Source organism: Hippopotamus amphibius, chromosome 16, assembly GCF_030028045.1.
Source record: "Hippopotamus amphibius kiboko isolate mHipAmp2 chromosome 16, mHipAmp2.hap2, whole genome shotgun sequence".
In the NCBI taxonomy this organism is placed as follows: Eukaryota; Metazoa; Chordata; class Mammalia; order Artiodactyla; family Hippopotamidae; genus Hippopotamus; species Hippopotamus amphibius.
Genome location: NC_080201.1, coordinates 4,214,590 through 4,228,939, shown reverse-complemented (window position 1 = coordinate 4,228,939; position 14,350 = coordinate 4,214,590). Strand labels below are relative to the sequence as shown.

Sequence of the window (14,350 nt, the reverse complement as noted above, 5' to 3'; positions counted from 1 at the left end):
CCAATAAAAAATTAATTAATTATTTTTAAAAAGTTCCAAAAAATGCTTTTCAGAAAGAAGGAGAGTATGATGGGCAGTGGACTGAACTAGGCATGGGAAGGCCCAGGAAACCAGAGCTCTGCTCTTACTGACACCATTCACAGATGGGGAAACTGAGACTCAGGAGGTGACACTCGCTCAGAGGAAAGGATGGAGCTCACCCCATGCCTGTCTACCCTCCTGTAGGCTGAGAGAGGCAATCGGTCCATCACTGCACAAATCCACCTTACATCCTTCTTTTCACCAGATGTGCCTGAGATCCACCCCAGGAGGCAGCCTCTGGTAAGAGGTGCTTGGTGAGGGTGGGGCCCAGCTGCTCAGGGGACAGGCAGTTCCTTGCCAGGAACCTTCCCATAAAAGGAGCCAAGTTGAGGGTCACGTCTAGAACAGAAGGAACAAGGAAAGGCCTCTAGGATTTGCCTAGTCATATTGACCCTCCACCCTTATTTTTAATTACTTTCTGGCCCACCTTCCGGGTACCTCTAGCCACACTTTAAGATGCTCTTGACCCTTTCCAGAGAAGGCAGGGAATAGAAAAACAGGGAGATATTTTTCCTTTGGTTTTTTTTTTGTAACAGCTTTATTGAGATACAACTCACATACCATAAATTCACACACCCCAGGCTTCCTAGGTGGCGCAGTGGTTAAGAATCCGCCTGCCAATGCAGGGGACACGGGTTCCATTCCTGGTCTGGGAAGATCCCACTGCCGCGGAGCAACGAAGCCCGTGCGCCACAACTACTGAGCCTGTGCTTTATAGCCCGTGAGCCACAACTATTGAGCCCATGTGCTGCAACTACTGAAACCCACACGCCTAGAGCCCAGTGCTCTGCAACAAGAGAAGCCACAGCAATGAGGAGTCTGCGCACCACAAGGAAGAGTAGCCCCCGCTCACTGCAACTAAAGAAAGCCTGCGCACAGCAAAAAAAAAAAAAGACGCAACGCAGCCAATAAAATTAATTAATTTTTAAAAATTCACACACCCCCGCTCTTTTTTTTTGGCTGGGCCAGGCAGCTTGTGGGATCTTAGTTAAGACCAAGGATTGAACCCGCCCCCTCAGCAGTGAAGTGGAAGCAGCACATCCTAAGCACTGGACCGCCAGGGAAATCCCAAATCCACCTTTTTGAGTTGTACGATTCAATGGTTTTTTGCATATTCAGAGTTGTGCAATCCGCAATACTACCTAATTTCAGAATGTTTTTATCACCCCTCTCCCTCCGAAAAATCCCTTAACAGTCACCCCATTTCCTCCCAAGTTCCCAGCCCTGGGTAACCACTTAATCTCCTTTCTGTGTCTGCGGATTTGCCTGTTTTTGACACTTCATACAAACGGACTCATACAGTACGTGTCCTTCTGTGTCTGACTTGTCTCGCTTCGCACAAGGTTTTCAAGGTTCATCCAGGCTGCAGCCTAAGTTTGACAATGAAAGACCCCTAACGCTAAAACTCATTCATTACTCAAATATTGATTGAGCGGCTACTAGGGGCCAGCCCTGGGGGCCCAGCCAGGAATAAGCCCGACAGGAAACCCCGCCCTGGAGGGTTTCTCTTGGCGGAGAGAGTCAATAAGGCAAAGGAATAAGGAAATGATTTGTGAGACTAGACGCTGGTAAGAGCTAAGTGAAACGGGGTGAAGACGGAGGCGAGGTGACTTTATTCACAGGGGTCGGCGAAGGCCTCGCCGCGGGGTGGACGCAGGGGCCGGCCGAGCTAAGGCTGGAAGGAGGTGACGGTGGCCCCTCCCAGCACTCGGGTCCCCCAGGCGGGGGACCTTGCCTGTCCCGTCCAAGCCGAGTCCCAGCGCCTGGGACGGCGGGCAACACCCAGTAGGCATTTCGCGATGCGTGACTGTGAGCGACCCGCCTGGGCCGCAGGCGAGTCGGGCTGCCCAGCGGGCTGCGGGCTGCGGGTGGAGGGCGGGCGAGGACCCGGCACGCCCCGGCCCCGCCCCGCGCAGGCCCCGCCCCGCGCAGGCGCCGTCCCCGCGCAGGCCCCGCCCCGCGCCGCCCCAGCCCGCCCACTCCCGGCCGCCGCCATTGGCCGCGCGCGCCTCCGCCCTCGGCCTCGCACTTCCTGGCGGAGCCATGGCGGCGCACCCGGCCGGCCCCCGGGCCCCGGCGCCCCGGCCCCGGCGCCCCGCCCGCCCCGCCCCGCCGCCAGGGGTCCCCGCGCCGCGCCCGTAGCGCGCCCTCCCAGGTGGGCCTCCGCGCGCGCCCGCTCCGCCCGGGCCGGGCCGGGAGCCGCGCGCCGTCCGGGGGCCGGGGCGGGGGGCGGGCCTGCCTCGGGAGGGGCCCCGAGCCCGCCCCCGGCGTCCCCCCGGGCTCGGGGGTGGGGGTGGGGGCCGCCGCGGGGGGACGGGGCGGGGCCGGGGGGACGCCGCAGGTGAGACAGGTGCGGCCTGCGGGGTTGGCGGCCCAGGTGAGCGGGCGTCCCCGCGTCCTGCCGCGGGCGCGCCCCAGCCCCGCCTCCGGCCGCGTCCTCGCCGCCGGCGCGAGCCTGCCCGCGGCCGTTGTGCCGGCGCTTCCGCCGGGGGTGGGGGGTGGGGGGTGCCGGGTCCGAGCGGCGTCCTCGGAGACCCTGCCCGCGACCCCCGGGGCCGCCTCCACCGCCACGACGCCGTTATCCCGAGCGCAGGTGCAAGGTCGAAACCCGGGGAAGGAGCCCGCAGAGGAGGTACCCTGGGGACCGTCCCGTCCGGACGTGGCCTCTGTTCCCATGTTTACTCAGAGACCTTTTACGCCTTACTGGGGATCGCCACCGTCCCTGCGTGTGGCCCTGACCCCTCACCTGCTTGCAGAAGGCGCAGGAGGCAGCTGACCCCCACGCTGCCGTAGCGCTGGGCCCCCGACCACTTGCCTGCAGACAAAAAGGGAGCCTCCACGAGGGGAAACTCTCCCTAGAAATCTTGGCCTAGAGAAGAAAGCGTTTAGCACTGAAGGCAAACCTGAGCCCTGGCTGGCTGCCTGCGTTGTTGGAGACTGTCTGCTCTGTGACCTTGGGCGGGCCCCAGGGCCACCTGAGCCTGGGTGTCAGAAATGATGGTGGCACCTGTCTCAGAGGGTGAAGGGGAAACAAGGAAGTCAAGGGCTGAGCAGGAGGATGGATGCCCGTGTGCTTCGCTTCCCTCTCTGAGCCCGGCAGCATCCTGGGGGAGTCCGAAGGGATAGGAGTGGGGACAGCTGGTCTTTGTCACAAAGTTGCCAGTTTGTCAAGAGAAATCTAGTTGTCCCTTCCTTCCCCCAGGGAGCTGGCGGGATGGACTGCCCGGATTTATTCCTCCTGTGGGAACATGGGAACCCCCTCTTCATGTCCCTGTTTGTCTTCACACAGTGCTGACTGCTTGTCACATTGTTGTTTATTAGCAAAGGCTATGTTCAATAGATAACAGATTGACAATTCTCAACTCCAATAGCGGGGGAAAGATTCCTCCTTAAACCCTCAGTCCCAGTAGGTGACTTGTGCCCATCTTGCTAGCTTAATCCTTCCTCTGTGTGCCCCCCATCCTCCAGGGTCCTCAAAGCTTGGCTCTGGGCTGTAGGTGAGTTGCTTGACATTTCAAAGCTGGAAGAAACCTTAACATCGCCTGGTACACCAGCCCTCTCCATAGACTCGACCATGAAGTCTAGAGAGGTTAACTTGCTTGTTAAAGTTCATCTTGGATGTTCCAGGCAGGTTATACCCCCACCCCCACCCTCACAGAGGTTTCCTGCCTGTGGGTGGTTTTTTTTAAAACCGTCAAGTGGAATAGCCTGGGGGTTGAGAGCAGGAAAGCCTCCTTAGGTTGGAATCCTAACTCTGCTTCTTCTTCCTGTGTGTGGTGCTGGGCAAGTTAACTTCCCCTCACCGCCATCAGCTTCCTCTGCTAAGAACTGAGAATAATAATAGTGCTGGCCTCCTGGGGTGGTTGTGGGGGTTAAATCAGTGAGACACGGAAAAGCCTGTGTCTAGAACGTACTTTATACGTGGCAGTCATCACTGCATCATATCCTTACCTTTGTGAAATTTCAGAAGTATGAGACTTAAAGATTAGGCCACATTCAGCCAAGCACCCCAGGGAAGAGCTTGTGTCTGTCCAGTTTTGAAGCTGGACGGACTCAGGTTTGATTCCTGGCCATTCACTAGCTTTGTGACCTTGAGCTCAATATCCTCATCAGTAAAATGGGTTAAGTGACAACAGCCCTGCCAAGTAGTTGTGGGAGTTTAATGAGATAGCACGTGTCACTCCCTTAACTTGGCACCAGAGTCATAGTCTGGGTTCCGAAATAACTGTTGTCATAATCTTGATCGGTTGTAAAGACCTAATTCAGCTCAAGCATCCAAAGGTAGGTACTTGTAGGAGGTGGGCCAGAAGACACGATGTCAGATTTTAGGTGAAAAAGAAACACTTATTAAATGTTCCATGTGATTCTAACCCCCTGATCTTTTCAGCTCTCAGCGTAAGAGTTCTTTGTAGTACAGTGTTCTCTCCCTCTTTCCTCCATGTGACTGTTTCGCTCTTGCTGTCACTGATACCTGCCAGCAGAGCCTGTGATTCATGAATGACCTCGAGTTATTCACCACATGCTCAGAAATCCTGTTCTTGTCGTAGGGACGCAGTCTCGTTTACGATGGAGGGAAGCCGGCAGACGCGCGTGTCTCGGCCGTACAAGATCAGCGAGTCCTCAAAGGTCTGTGAGTGGGTCGCTCACCACCTGTGCAAATTGCTGAAGAAGTGTGAAGTTCTTCTAATGAGCTCATTCTTGTTGTAAAGACTGGTTTTCCATTCTTGGTGTTGGTGTTAATCTCCTTAACGATGACTGGAGGTGGCACAGGCAAGGAGTGGAAAAATCATAAACTCAGAGAGAGCGGGGGTCGGGGGGTACGAGGGATGTTAGAGAGACAACTTGAGTCGACCCTGAGGGCTACAGGACAGGGTAGATGCCATGGGATTTCCGTTTCCGTTTAGGGCCCAAAAACTCCAAGGATGAATCCATGGAGGAGCCAGCCCCCAAACTTATAGTGGGGGCAACACTGCATACCTGGATGTTAAGGGCTCAGAATCTTCCCCTGGGGGTGACTTTCCAGGACCCTAGGAGTGAGCGAGGGTCAGTTCCCCAAGGCAGGGCTACCTACCTGTGTCACACTTGACTGCATCAGACTCACCCTGGGAGAGGGGGAGGGGGCAGGTGTCTCATTAGAAGTGCGTATACCCAGCCCCACCTCAGACCTGCTAAATTAAAGTCTCAGTGCAGGCCCTGGAACTCTACCTGTAGCAAACGCCTCAGGTGACTTGGAGTGGCCCCTGTCCTCACAGCTGCTGTAGATAAGGTTTGGGGGACCAGTTTGTGGCACAGTCCCCATTTGCACCTGTCTCTTTATGAATGTTAATAACACCCTTTATTTTACTTTTTTTATTTTTGGCCACACCGTGGCTTGTGAGATCTTAGTTCCCTGGCCAGGCATTGAACCCGCGCCCTCGGCTGTGAAAGCGCGGAGTCCTGACCACTGGACCGCCAGGGAGCTCCCAACACCCTGTTCTTTAAAAGTGCCCTTTGTTGAAGATTACATGTCACATTTACCACGCATTCTCCACGGGGCTGATGTTGTTCACAAGGAAATGAAATGTGTTCTTGGGGGTGTGGAAAGAATTTTACTCTTAAAGTATAAAGCTATACATATGCCGCATGCACAGATACAGAATGTATATTATGTGTTAAAATGGCATGACGAGCTATTAGGGAAACTATGTTTAAAGCAGACTGAAAAAAAGATGAAGAAATACCATTTTAGATAAAGGGAGTTGGGAGCAGCCTATAGATAAGAGGAGAAAGAGGGAATGAGGTTCGACAGAGGCGTAAAGAAGAAAAACAGGGTGTAACTTTCAGGGGAGGTTGGTCCTCCTGAGAGCTGCTCTCCTATTTCCATTGGAGTTGACTGAGAAGGCTCTTGTCAAGCCTGACTTTATCTGCTGCAAAAACCCAGAAAAGTCTCGCTCTGACTCAAAGGGGCTTTGTTTTGAGGCTTGGCTGTGGAGACAGCGTAGCTTTCTAAGTTCGACAGCGCTAGAAATCTTTGTCCCTTCAAGCCAGGTTCTGAGCCTCTTTCTCTCTGAATCGAAGGCTTTAGGAATAGGCTTCTCTGTCCCTTGGTGGGTTGTATTTGTGGGTTATATTTAAAAAGTGCCCAAATCATAACGTACCCTTGATTTTCTAGACATTCAGCACACCCGTGTGTCCAGAACCCAGATAAGTTAAAGAGCTTTACCAAACCCCTCCAGTCCCTATGATCAAGACAACTGCCCGCCCAGCTTCCAGCCCTGCAGTTCTGCCTCCCCTTGAACTTACAAACATGGAGTCGGGCTCCTGTGTGCCTGGCTCCTTGGTCTTGTCACCCCGCTGCTGAGGTTCATCCCAGTTGCTGTGTGTGATGGTAGATCGTGCCTGTCTCAGACAGGTAGAGTCTTCCACTGTGTGGCTGCTGCGGTTCATTGATCTACTCTAAAATGTGTTGATACACTCTGATGCTGAATTCTTTTTTATTTATTATTTTATTTTATTTTATTTTCTTCTTTATTTATTCTGGCCATGACACACAGCTTGCAGGGTCTTAGTTCCCCAACCAGGCATCAAACCCATGCGCCCTGTAGCGCAAGTGCAGTGGAATCTTAACCACTGAACCATCAGGGAATTCCCTGAGTTCTTTTTTTTTTTTTTTTTTGGTTGTATTGGGTCTTCATTGCTGCACGGGCTTTCTCTAGTTGCGATGAGCGGGGACTACTCTTTGTTGCCGTGCGCAGGCTTCTCATTGCGGTGGCTTCTCTTGTTGTGGAGCACGGGCTCTAGGGCACATGGGCTTCGGTAATTAAGGTGCATGGGCTCAGTAGTTGCGGCTCGCCGGCTTTAGAGCTCAGGCATAGTGGTTGTGGTGCATGGGCTTAGTTGCTCTGCGGCTTGTGGGGTCTTCCTAGACCAGGGATTGAACCCGTGTCCCCTGCATTGGCAGGGGAAGCCCCTGCCACCAGGGAAGCCCCTGAATTCTTTTTTAATGTGAGATATCCCATATCTGCTGCTTTCTGCCCAGTGTTAGACCCTTAGTACCTGTGTTTCTTCACCTTGCTTAGCCTCTGATTAAGGTGCTAAAATAAGAAATGAAGGAATGAACAGTGTTAATACCATCACAGAATGTTGGAGGTCGGAGTTTGTAAATTATATGAAATGCTGCAGCTCGGTTACTGATGCCCTTTTAAAGTTGGGACGTCACGTTTGTCGGTTTTTAGTTCTCGTCTCTGCTGCTACACTAAATAACCAAAAACGGACTGGTTATTGAGACAGACCAGGTACAGAATTAACCGTGCCTGCTTAGCCTGGAGACACAGCTGTGGAGACAGTGGCTGCTGTCTCCGCCGCACTGGCTCTCTGCCGCTGGTGGTTCCCCTGGCAGCTGATGTCCCTCTGGGGCCCTCCCCGGTCCCCGCCTCTCCCCGGGGCTGTTTCCCTTTTCATCCCGTAGCCTGGGTCATGTTACCCCTATTTAAATGTGGTAGTTCCAGCACCCCCACCAGCTTGGAAACAACCAGGAGCCCGGGGTGAGCTGACAGCCCACCCGATGCCCCTCACTTGCTTCTCTAGGACACTAGTCTTCACTGTTCCTCAACAGCCTGCTGCTATGGTGCCTTTTTCATTTCCTTCCTTCAGTCCGCACCCACGAGGGGCCCCAAGCCAGTATGTATTGGAGTCCAGACCGTTCCTGCTTAATCAGAAGCCCGTACCTGGCTCTCTCTCTGAATAACCAGAATAAACGGAGCTATCTGTGTATGGACCTACAAGAAGCCATCCTGTAATGTGAGGCAGGAGAGCCTGGCTCTGTAAACTTGGAAGGGAAGGACGCTTTAGGGAACGTCTGTTTGGTATCCTCAGAATGTGAGGACGTTGCCCGAGATTGTCACATAGACGGAGCGATTGATGTTGGAATCGGCCAGACGGGGAAGGACCACAGGGAAGTAAAGTGCCCCAATTACTAACGTATCAGAGGCAGTAAAGAGCAGCTTTGGAAGGGAAGGAAAAAACCCACCCCCTGCTGTAGGACACGCGCTGAGAAGTAACCCATAGGGACCTGTGTGCCAGTCACCCAGCTGCTCATGCCCACTGAGCCCTCACCCACCTGTCTTCCTTTCCACTACCACTTCCCCTTCAGGCTTAACGCCCAGCCCACCCCATCCCTTTCCCCAGTCACCCTTGAATCGCCCTGCTACCTAGTTGATATTTCTGAATGGTCTGTTTTTCTGTATGTTGAGTTTTCTTGTTGTTTTTGTAGGGAATAAATAAGTGAAGTATTCTAATTAGGCCTTCCAGGATTTAGAAACCATTGTCCAGGTCTGATTTTTCTTTTGTATCTTCAAAAGCCCAGGGCAGGCAGATAACAGTCAATCAATGTCCACCAGCCTGAATTTACTGAACTAACTCCTATTAATTATTCCTATGAATTGATTTGTTCATTCCAGTGTGGTGTGGTGATGAAAGGTTTGGGCTGTGGGATCAGACCTAGGTTCAAATCCCAGCCCTGTCCCTCAGTCACTGTGGGACTTTGTACACGTGGTTTAGTCTCTCTGAACCTCACTTTTCCTCGTCTGGAAAATGGGGATTATGATTGTCGCTCCTTTGGAGGGTTCCCGTGATGCTCGAGCGAGAGCGTGCGGGCGAGTGTGCAGCGCGTGGGTGTGCACAGCCCCAGGGAGAGACGGCATTCCTGCAGTCTGCATACATTTCTCTTAACCCTGGCAGTGACTGTGGAAGCTGTGTGTCTGAAAGTAAGACTCCCCAGAGCACGTTAGTCTGCACGTAGTCTTTGGGACCCACCACCTCCCTGGACTGGTCTGTAGCGTAGCTGTCAGCACCACACCTCTGTGGGAACTGACAGCCACAGTCGCTGACGTCACTCCTGTCCTCGGGCCAGCTCTGTGCCATGTGCTGTCTTATGCCCCCCCCCCCCAAACCTGGGTGACAAACACCCTCATCCTCACTTGTGAGCCCAGGAGCCGAGGCTCAGAGGCTGCTCGTGCCCCGCACCCCGATCCCTGGGCTGCAGAGCAGCAGAGCCGCTCCGACTCGAGAGGCCACACCCCACACAACTTCCCACTCCCAGTAGGACAGCGTTTTCAAACCTATGTGCCACGACCCACACGCACCAAGCAGGAAAGAGAGGAAAGGAAGAAAACTTTCGGGAATTCTGTTTATAAAGAAGGAGGAGAGAGGGGAAAGGGAAAAAAAGATTGAGTTAAAATTTTTATAAAGAATTTAAGAAAGGAAATAGACAAATACACACGCACACACACAGGGAAACAGCCTTATTTTCTGTGAGGCTCTGACACGTTACTTCCTTTCCTTCCCTCGATGGGTCCTGGGCCCCTGCAGCGTGGGGGCGGGCTGGCAGCCCCCTCCCCACCTGACTCGCGCTCTCCACCGCCACCGCAGGTGTACCGCTGGGCCGACCACTCGAGCACCGTGCTGCAGCGGCTGAACGAGCAGCGCCTGCGCGGCCTCTTCTGCGACGTGGTCCTGGTGGCCGACGAGCAGCACGTGCCGGCCCACCGCAACCTGCTGGCCGTGTGCAGCGACTACTTCAACTCCATGTTCACCCTGGGCATGCGCGAGGCCTTCCAGAAGGAGGTGGAGCTGATCGGCGCCTCCTACATTGGGCTCAAGGCCGTGGTGGACTTCCTGTACGGCGGGGAGCTGGTGCTGGACGGCGGCAACATCGACTATGTTCTGGAGACGGCCCACCTGCTGCAGATCTGGACAGCGGTGGACTTCTGCTGCGAGTACCTGGAGCAGGAGGTGAGCGAGGACAACTACCTGTACCTGCAGGAGCTGGCCTCCATCTACAGCCTCAAGCGGCTGGACGCCTTCATCGACAGCTTCATCCTCAGCCGCTTCGGCACGCTGTCCTTCACGCCTGACTTCCTGCAGAACATCTCCATGCAGAAGCTGTGCGCCTACCTGGGCAGCAGCGAGGTGCAGCGGGAGTGCGAGCACGACCTGCTGCAGGCCGCCCTGCAGTGGCTGACGCAGCAGCCGGAGCGGGAGGCCCACGCCTACCAGGTGCTGGAGAACATCCACTTCCCGCTCATCCCCAAGAACGACCTGCTGCACCGCGTCAAGCCGGCCGTGTGCTCGCTGCTGCCCCGCGAGGCCAACTGTGAGGGCTTCATCGAGGAGGCCGTGCGCTACCACAACAGCCTGGCGGCCCAGCCCGTCATGCAGACCAAGCGCACGGCCCTCCGCACCACCCAGGAGTGCCTGCTGTTTGTGGGCGGTGAGGTCTCCGAGCGGTGTCTGGAGCTCAGCGACGACACCTGCTACCTGGACGCCCAGAGCGAGCAGTGGGTCAAGGAGACGCCCCTGCCGGCCCGGCGGAGCCACCACTGCGTCGCCGTGCTGGGGGGGTTCATCTTCATCGCCGGCGGCAGCTTCTCTCGGGACAACGGAGGGGATGCGGCATCCAGTCTTCTTTATAGGTATGACCCCCGCTGTAAACAGTGGATCAAGGTGAGATTAAAGCCAGATTATTTCTTTACTCTTGAGGACTTTTGATCTCCTTAACATTAGCCTTGACTGCCCCCACCCTTTGCTCGGGCCATGACCACCGCCCTGCTTCTGAACGAGGTGTGACAATACAGTGACAAGCCACATCATCCCCCTGCCCCGCGGTGGGGGGCGGTGAGGGCCGACCGGCCACCTTCTGCAGGGACGGTCAGTGTCCAGGGCAGTGCCGTCCAGTAGACCTTTCTGCGCCATCCGATACGGTAGCCACCAGCCACGTGCGGCAGTTGAGCACTTGAAATGTGGCCCATGGGACTGAAGAACTGAGCTTTCCATTATATTTCACTTTCACTAATTGACACGAGTGTAAATGGCCACACAAGGCCAGTGGCTACCATATCAGATGGCACCGGTCTGGAGGCTTGACCCGTAATTCCGGCAGCCTCCCCGTGTCTCAGTCTCCACCGAGCTCCTCTTTGGGACAGCTTTGGAGCTGGTTCAGGGAGGCCATGAAGGCTCACACCTGGATAGGAGTCGTGGCCCTTCGACAGGTGTGGCGGCTAATTCTGGGAAGGGCCTGGGTCTTGGCATCAGACCCAGGTTCATATCCCAACTTGGCTGAGTGGTCGCTGGGGGTTTCAGACCAGTTTCTTGCCCGCTCCAAACTTCAGCTTCTCGCTCTGGAAACAGGCGGGGGGACAGTGACCTTCCAGCGTCGCGGTTGTAGCTCACGTTGATTGGCAGGTGTGCCCCTTTCCTCCCAGGAACCAGATGGCCACCCACGAAAGTCTGTCTCAGTCTCTATACGTGCACCTCAGTCTTCTTACTTAACTTGGTGCTTTTCTGAGCTCAGGGCTCAGAAGGCACTTGGATGGCCTTTTGATTTTATTCTCAAAACTCTAAAACCAAGGTGTAAGTCTTGCCACTAGGTAGAGGCTCCCAGCTTTGAAACCCGTCCTCCAGACCTTCATAGCCTCACCGTACGGTCTCCTATGGGACTGTGGTCATTTGTGTGTTCTGCTTGGATGATCTGAAAAAGAAAGAGAAAAAGAAACTTGGGTCTCCTGTTGCTAATTTCCTGTTGAGCGCCACTTTCTGCCCGTCAACACGGATGGCAGTCAGCACTAATTTTACAGTACCTGATTGTGGGGGGCGAGGGCGAAGATGAACTCTTATTTCAGGAAACCGCCACCTCAGCAGTCCCGACCTGTGTGTCCTGCAGAATTCTAGGCCACAAGGTCGGCCACGGGGCCAGACAGGTTTGGGCAAGTGAATTCTCCTTCCCCTTCTTGGGGATTCACACTGTCTTGAGGGTCCTGGGAGCTCTGAGAAACCCCACCTAAAGAGCCCCCTTTCTTCAAGTTTGGCTCTTTTCCCCAGACGCACATGGCCACCGCCTCCGGGGCCGTGTCTTCCGTGGTGCTGGATGTTGACGCTGACCCGGGTTTGGGGAAGGGAAGGTACAGGTGTCTCGCCTCCGCAGGTGGCCTCCATGAACCAGCGCCGCGTGGATTTCTACCTGGCCTCCATCGAAGACATGCTGGTGGCCGTCGGCGGCCGGAATGAGAACGGAGCTCTCTCCTCGGTAGAGACCTACAGTCCCAAGACTGACTCCTGGTCCTACGTGGCCGGCTTGCCAAGGTGATTGGGGTTTTGTGGTGGACACTACAGACGTGGAGGCTTTGGGGTTACAGTTGAGCCCACCCCCCTTTCTGGATATTTTGGACTCTGATTCCAGGAAGAGTCTCCTGGCTTGTAAAAAGCAGCGTGGGGAGCAGAGGGTGTGGTGGTCAGGGTGCCTGTACTGGGCCTTCTGAGGGCAAGTGTCAGCTCTGCCGCGGAGACAAACATCCCTCCGTTTCCAAGTCTCTTCACTTCCTGAGTTTCAGGGAGTGAGTGCTGGGTTCAGAGAATGGGAGGTTTACTGACAATCTCTCTGACTTTGGGCAGGAGGCGTTCAGGCGTGGGGGCGGGGTTCTCTATCCTGGATCTGACTCAAGCAGGTGTCTTCACTCCAGGCTGTCTCTGCTTCCGCATCTGTAAAGGGGATGCATTTGTTATCAGGGCTTAGCAGAGCTTCCTGCCGTGGAACCTGCAGGCTCACTCTCTGAAGCGGGCTTGCTGTGGAACACATCTGGACGTCTGTGTCCCTGGGAGTTAGGAGAGTGTCTGGGGTGAGGATCCCAGTTGCTCCAGTTACCTGCCTTCACCGCCCACCCCACCCCTAGTAACTGCCACCTTCACGTAGAGGTTCCAGGAAGCCAGTGCAGTCACCCCTAGACACCTGTGAATATGAGGGTGGCACAGTCCTGATAGCAGCTGTGATCACCACCTGCCTTGTTTCACGTGTGCCCCAGCAGCATGGCGTGCCCGGCCCCGACGGGGAGGACGCGGTCTTACGGTGATGCCCACATCTCAGATGGGCAGGGAGAGGGCAGAGCTGGGGTTGTGGCCCAGGCGGCCTGGCTGCAGAGCTGCCCGTGGGTCCCCTGCCCTGCTCCGTCTGTCGGGTGTGCACAGGGTGCCTGTTCCCTGCGCCACCCCCTCCCAGCCTCACGACCCCCTCGGAGGGCAGCTTGTCCTCACTGGGCCAAGGAGAAGAGCGAGTGCCCGGCTTGCGGAGGCCCAGCCCGCACAGCCCTGAGCTCCCCTTCTGTCTCTGTCCATCCTCCGTCTCCGCAGGTTCACGTACGGCCACGCGGGCACCATCTACAAAGACTTCGTGTACATCTCAGGGGGCCACGACTACCAGATCGGCCCCTACCGCAAGAACCTGCTGTGCTACGACCACCGGACGGACGTGTGGGAGGAGCGGCGGCCCATGACCACGGCGCGCGGCTGGCACAGCATGTGCAGCCTGGGCGACAGCATCTACTCCATCGGCGGCAGCGACGACAGCCTCGAGTCCATGGAGCGCTTCGACGTGCTGGGCGTGGAGGCCTACAGCCCGCAGTGCAACCAGTGGACCCGCGTGGCGCCGCTGCTGCACGCCAACAGCGAGTCGGGGGTGGCCGTGTGGGAGGGCCGCATCTACATCCTGGGCGGCTACAGCTGGGAGAGCACAGCCTTCTCCAAGACGGTGCAGGTCTACGACCGCGAGAAGGACAAGTGGAGCAAGGGCACCGACCTGCCCAAGGCCATCGCCGGCGTGTCCGCCTGTGTGTGCGCCCTGAAGCCACGGCTGGAGGACAAGAAGAAGAAGGGCAAGGGCAAGAGGCCCCAGGACCGCGGCCAGTGACCCCCCACCCCCGCCGCCACCTCCTGGCGCGTCTGGAGACCAGTAGCCACTTGGTAGAATCCCGGAACCGTTATGTACGACATAGCAGCTTTTTTTACTTTTATGATTCCCGGTATTTCTATGATATCACAGTAACTGATTAAATATTCTGTATGACTTGACATATTATCTTGCTTGAATAATTAAACCGGGGCCCAGACAGGAGCAGTCCCTGTGTCTGTGCAGGGCTGCTTCCCACACTATGAACCCACCCGGCTGGGTCCCACCCGACCATCCCCCTGAAAGCAGCCACGGCAGGGGTGATGCAGAAACTTGCAAAGCGAAAAGTAGGGCTTCGGTGGGATGTTTCAAACCCCCTAGTCCACGCCTCCCCAAACCTGACTGAGCTGTAAAAAAAAAAAAACAGATTCCTGGGCCCCACCTCAGAATGATTGAGTCTGAAACAGCAGGGTGGGGTCGGGGCGGGGGGTTGTGCCTGGAAACGACTGTAACCAGTCCCGGGAGTGACTGCGCGTCAGCCAGGTTTGGGAACCACTGGCAAGGTTGTTTTTTTAT

At 55.7% G+C, this 14,350-nt stretch overlaps 1 protein-coding gene across 1 annotated transcript; it reads left to right on the top strand.

The window, feature by feature from the left end:
- Window positions 1–2,109: 2,109 nt before the first annotated feature.
- Window positions 2,110–13,956, top strand: KLHL36 (kelch like family member 36). The gene is made up of 5 exons (XM_057712617.1): window positions 2,110–2,236; window positions 4,629–4,707; window positions 9,490–10,563; window positions 12,041–12,198; window positions 13,240–13,956. The coding sequence occupies exons 2-5, from the start codon at window positions 4,648–4,650 to the stop codon at window positions 13,793–13,795; spliced, it is 1,848 nt and encodes a 615-aa protein (XP_057568600.1). The 5' UTR covers window positions 2,110–2,236; window positions 4,629–4,647; the 3' UTR covers window positions 13,796–13,956.
- Window positions 13,957–14,350: the final 394 nt, after the last annotated feature.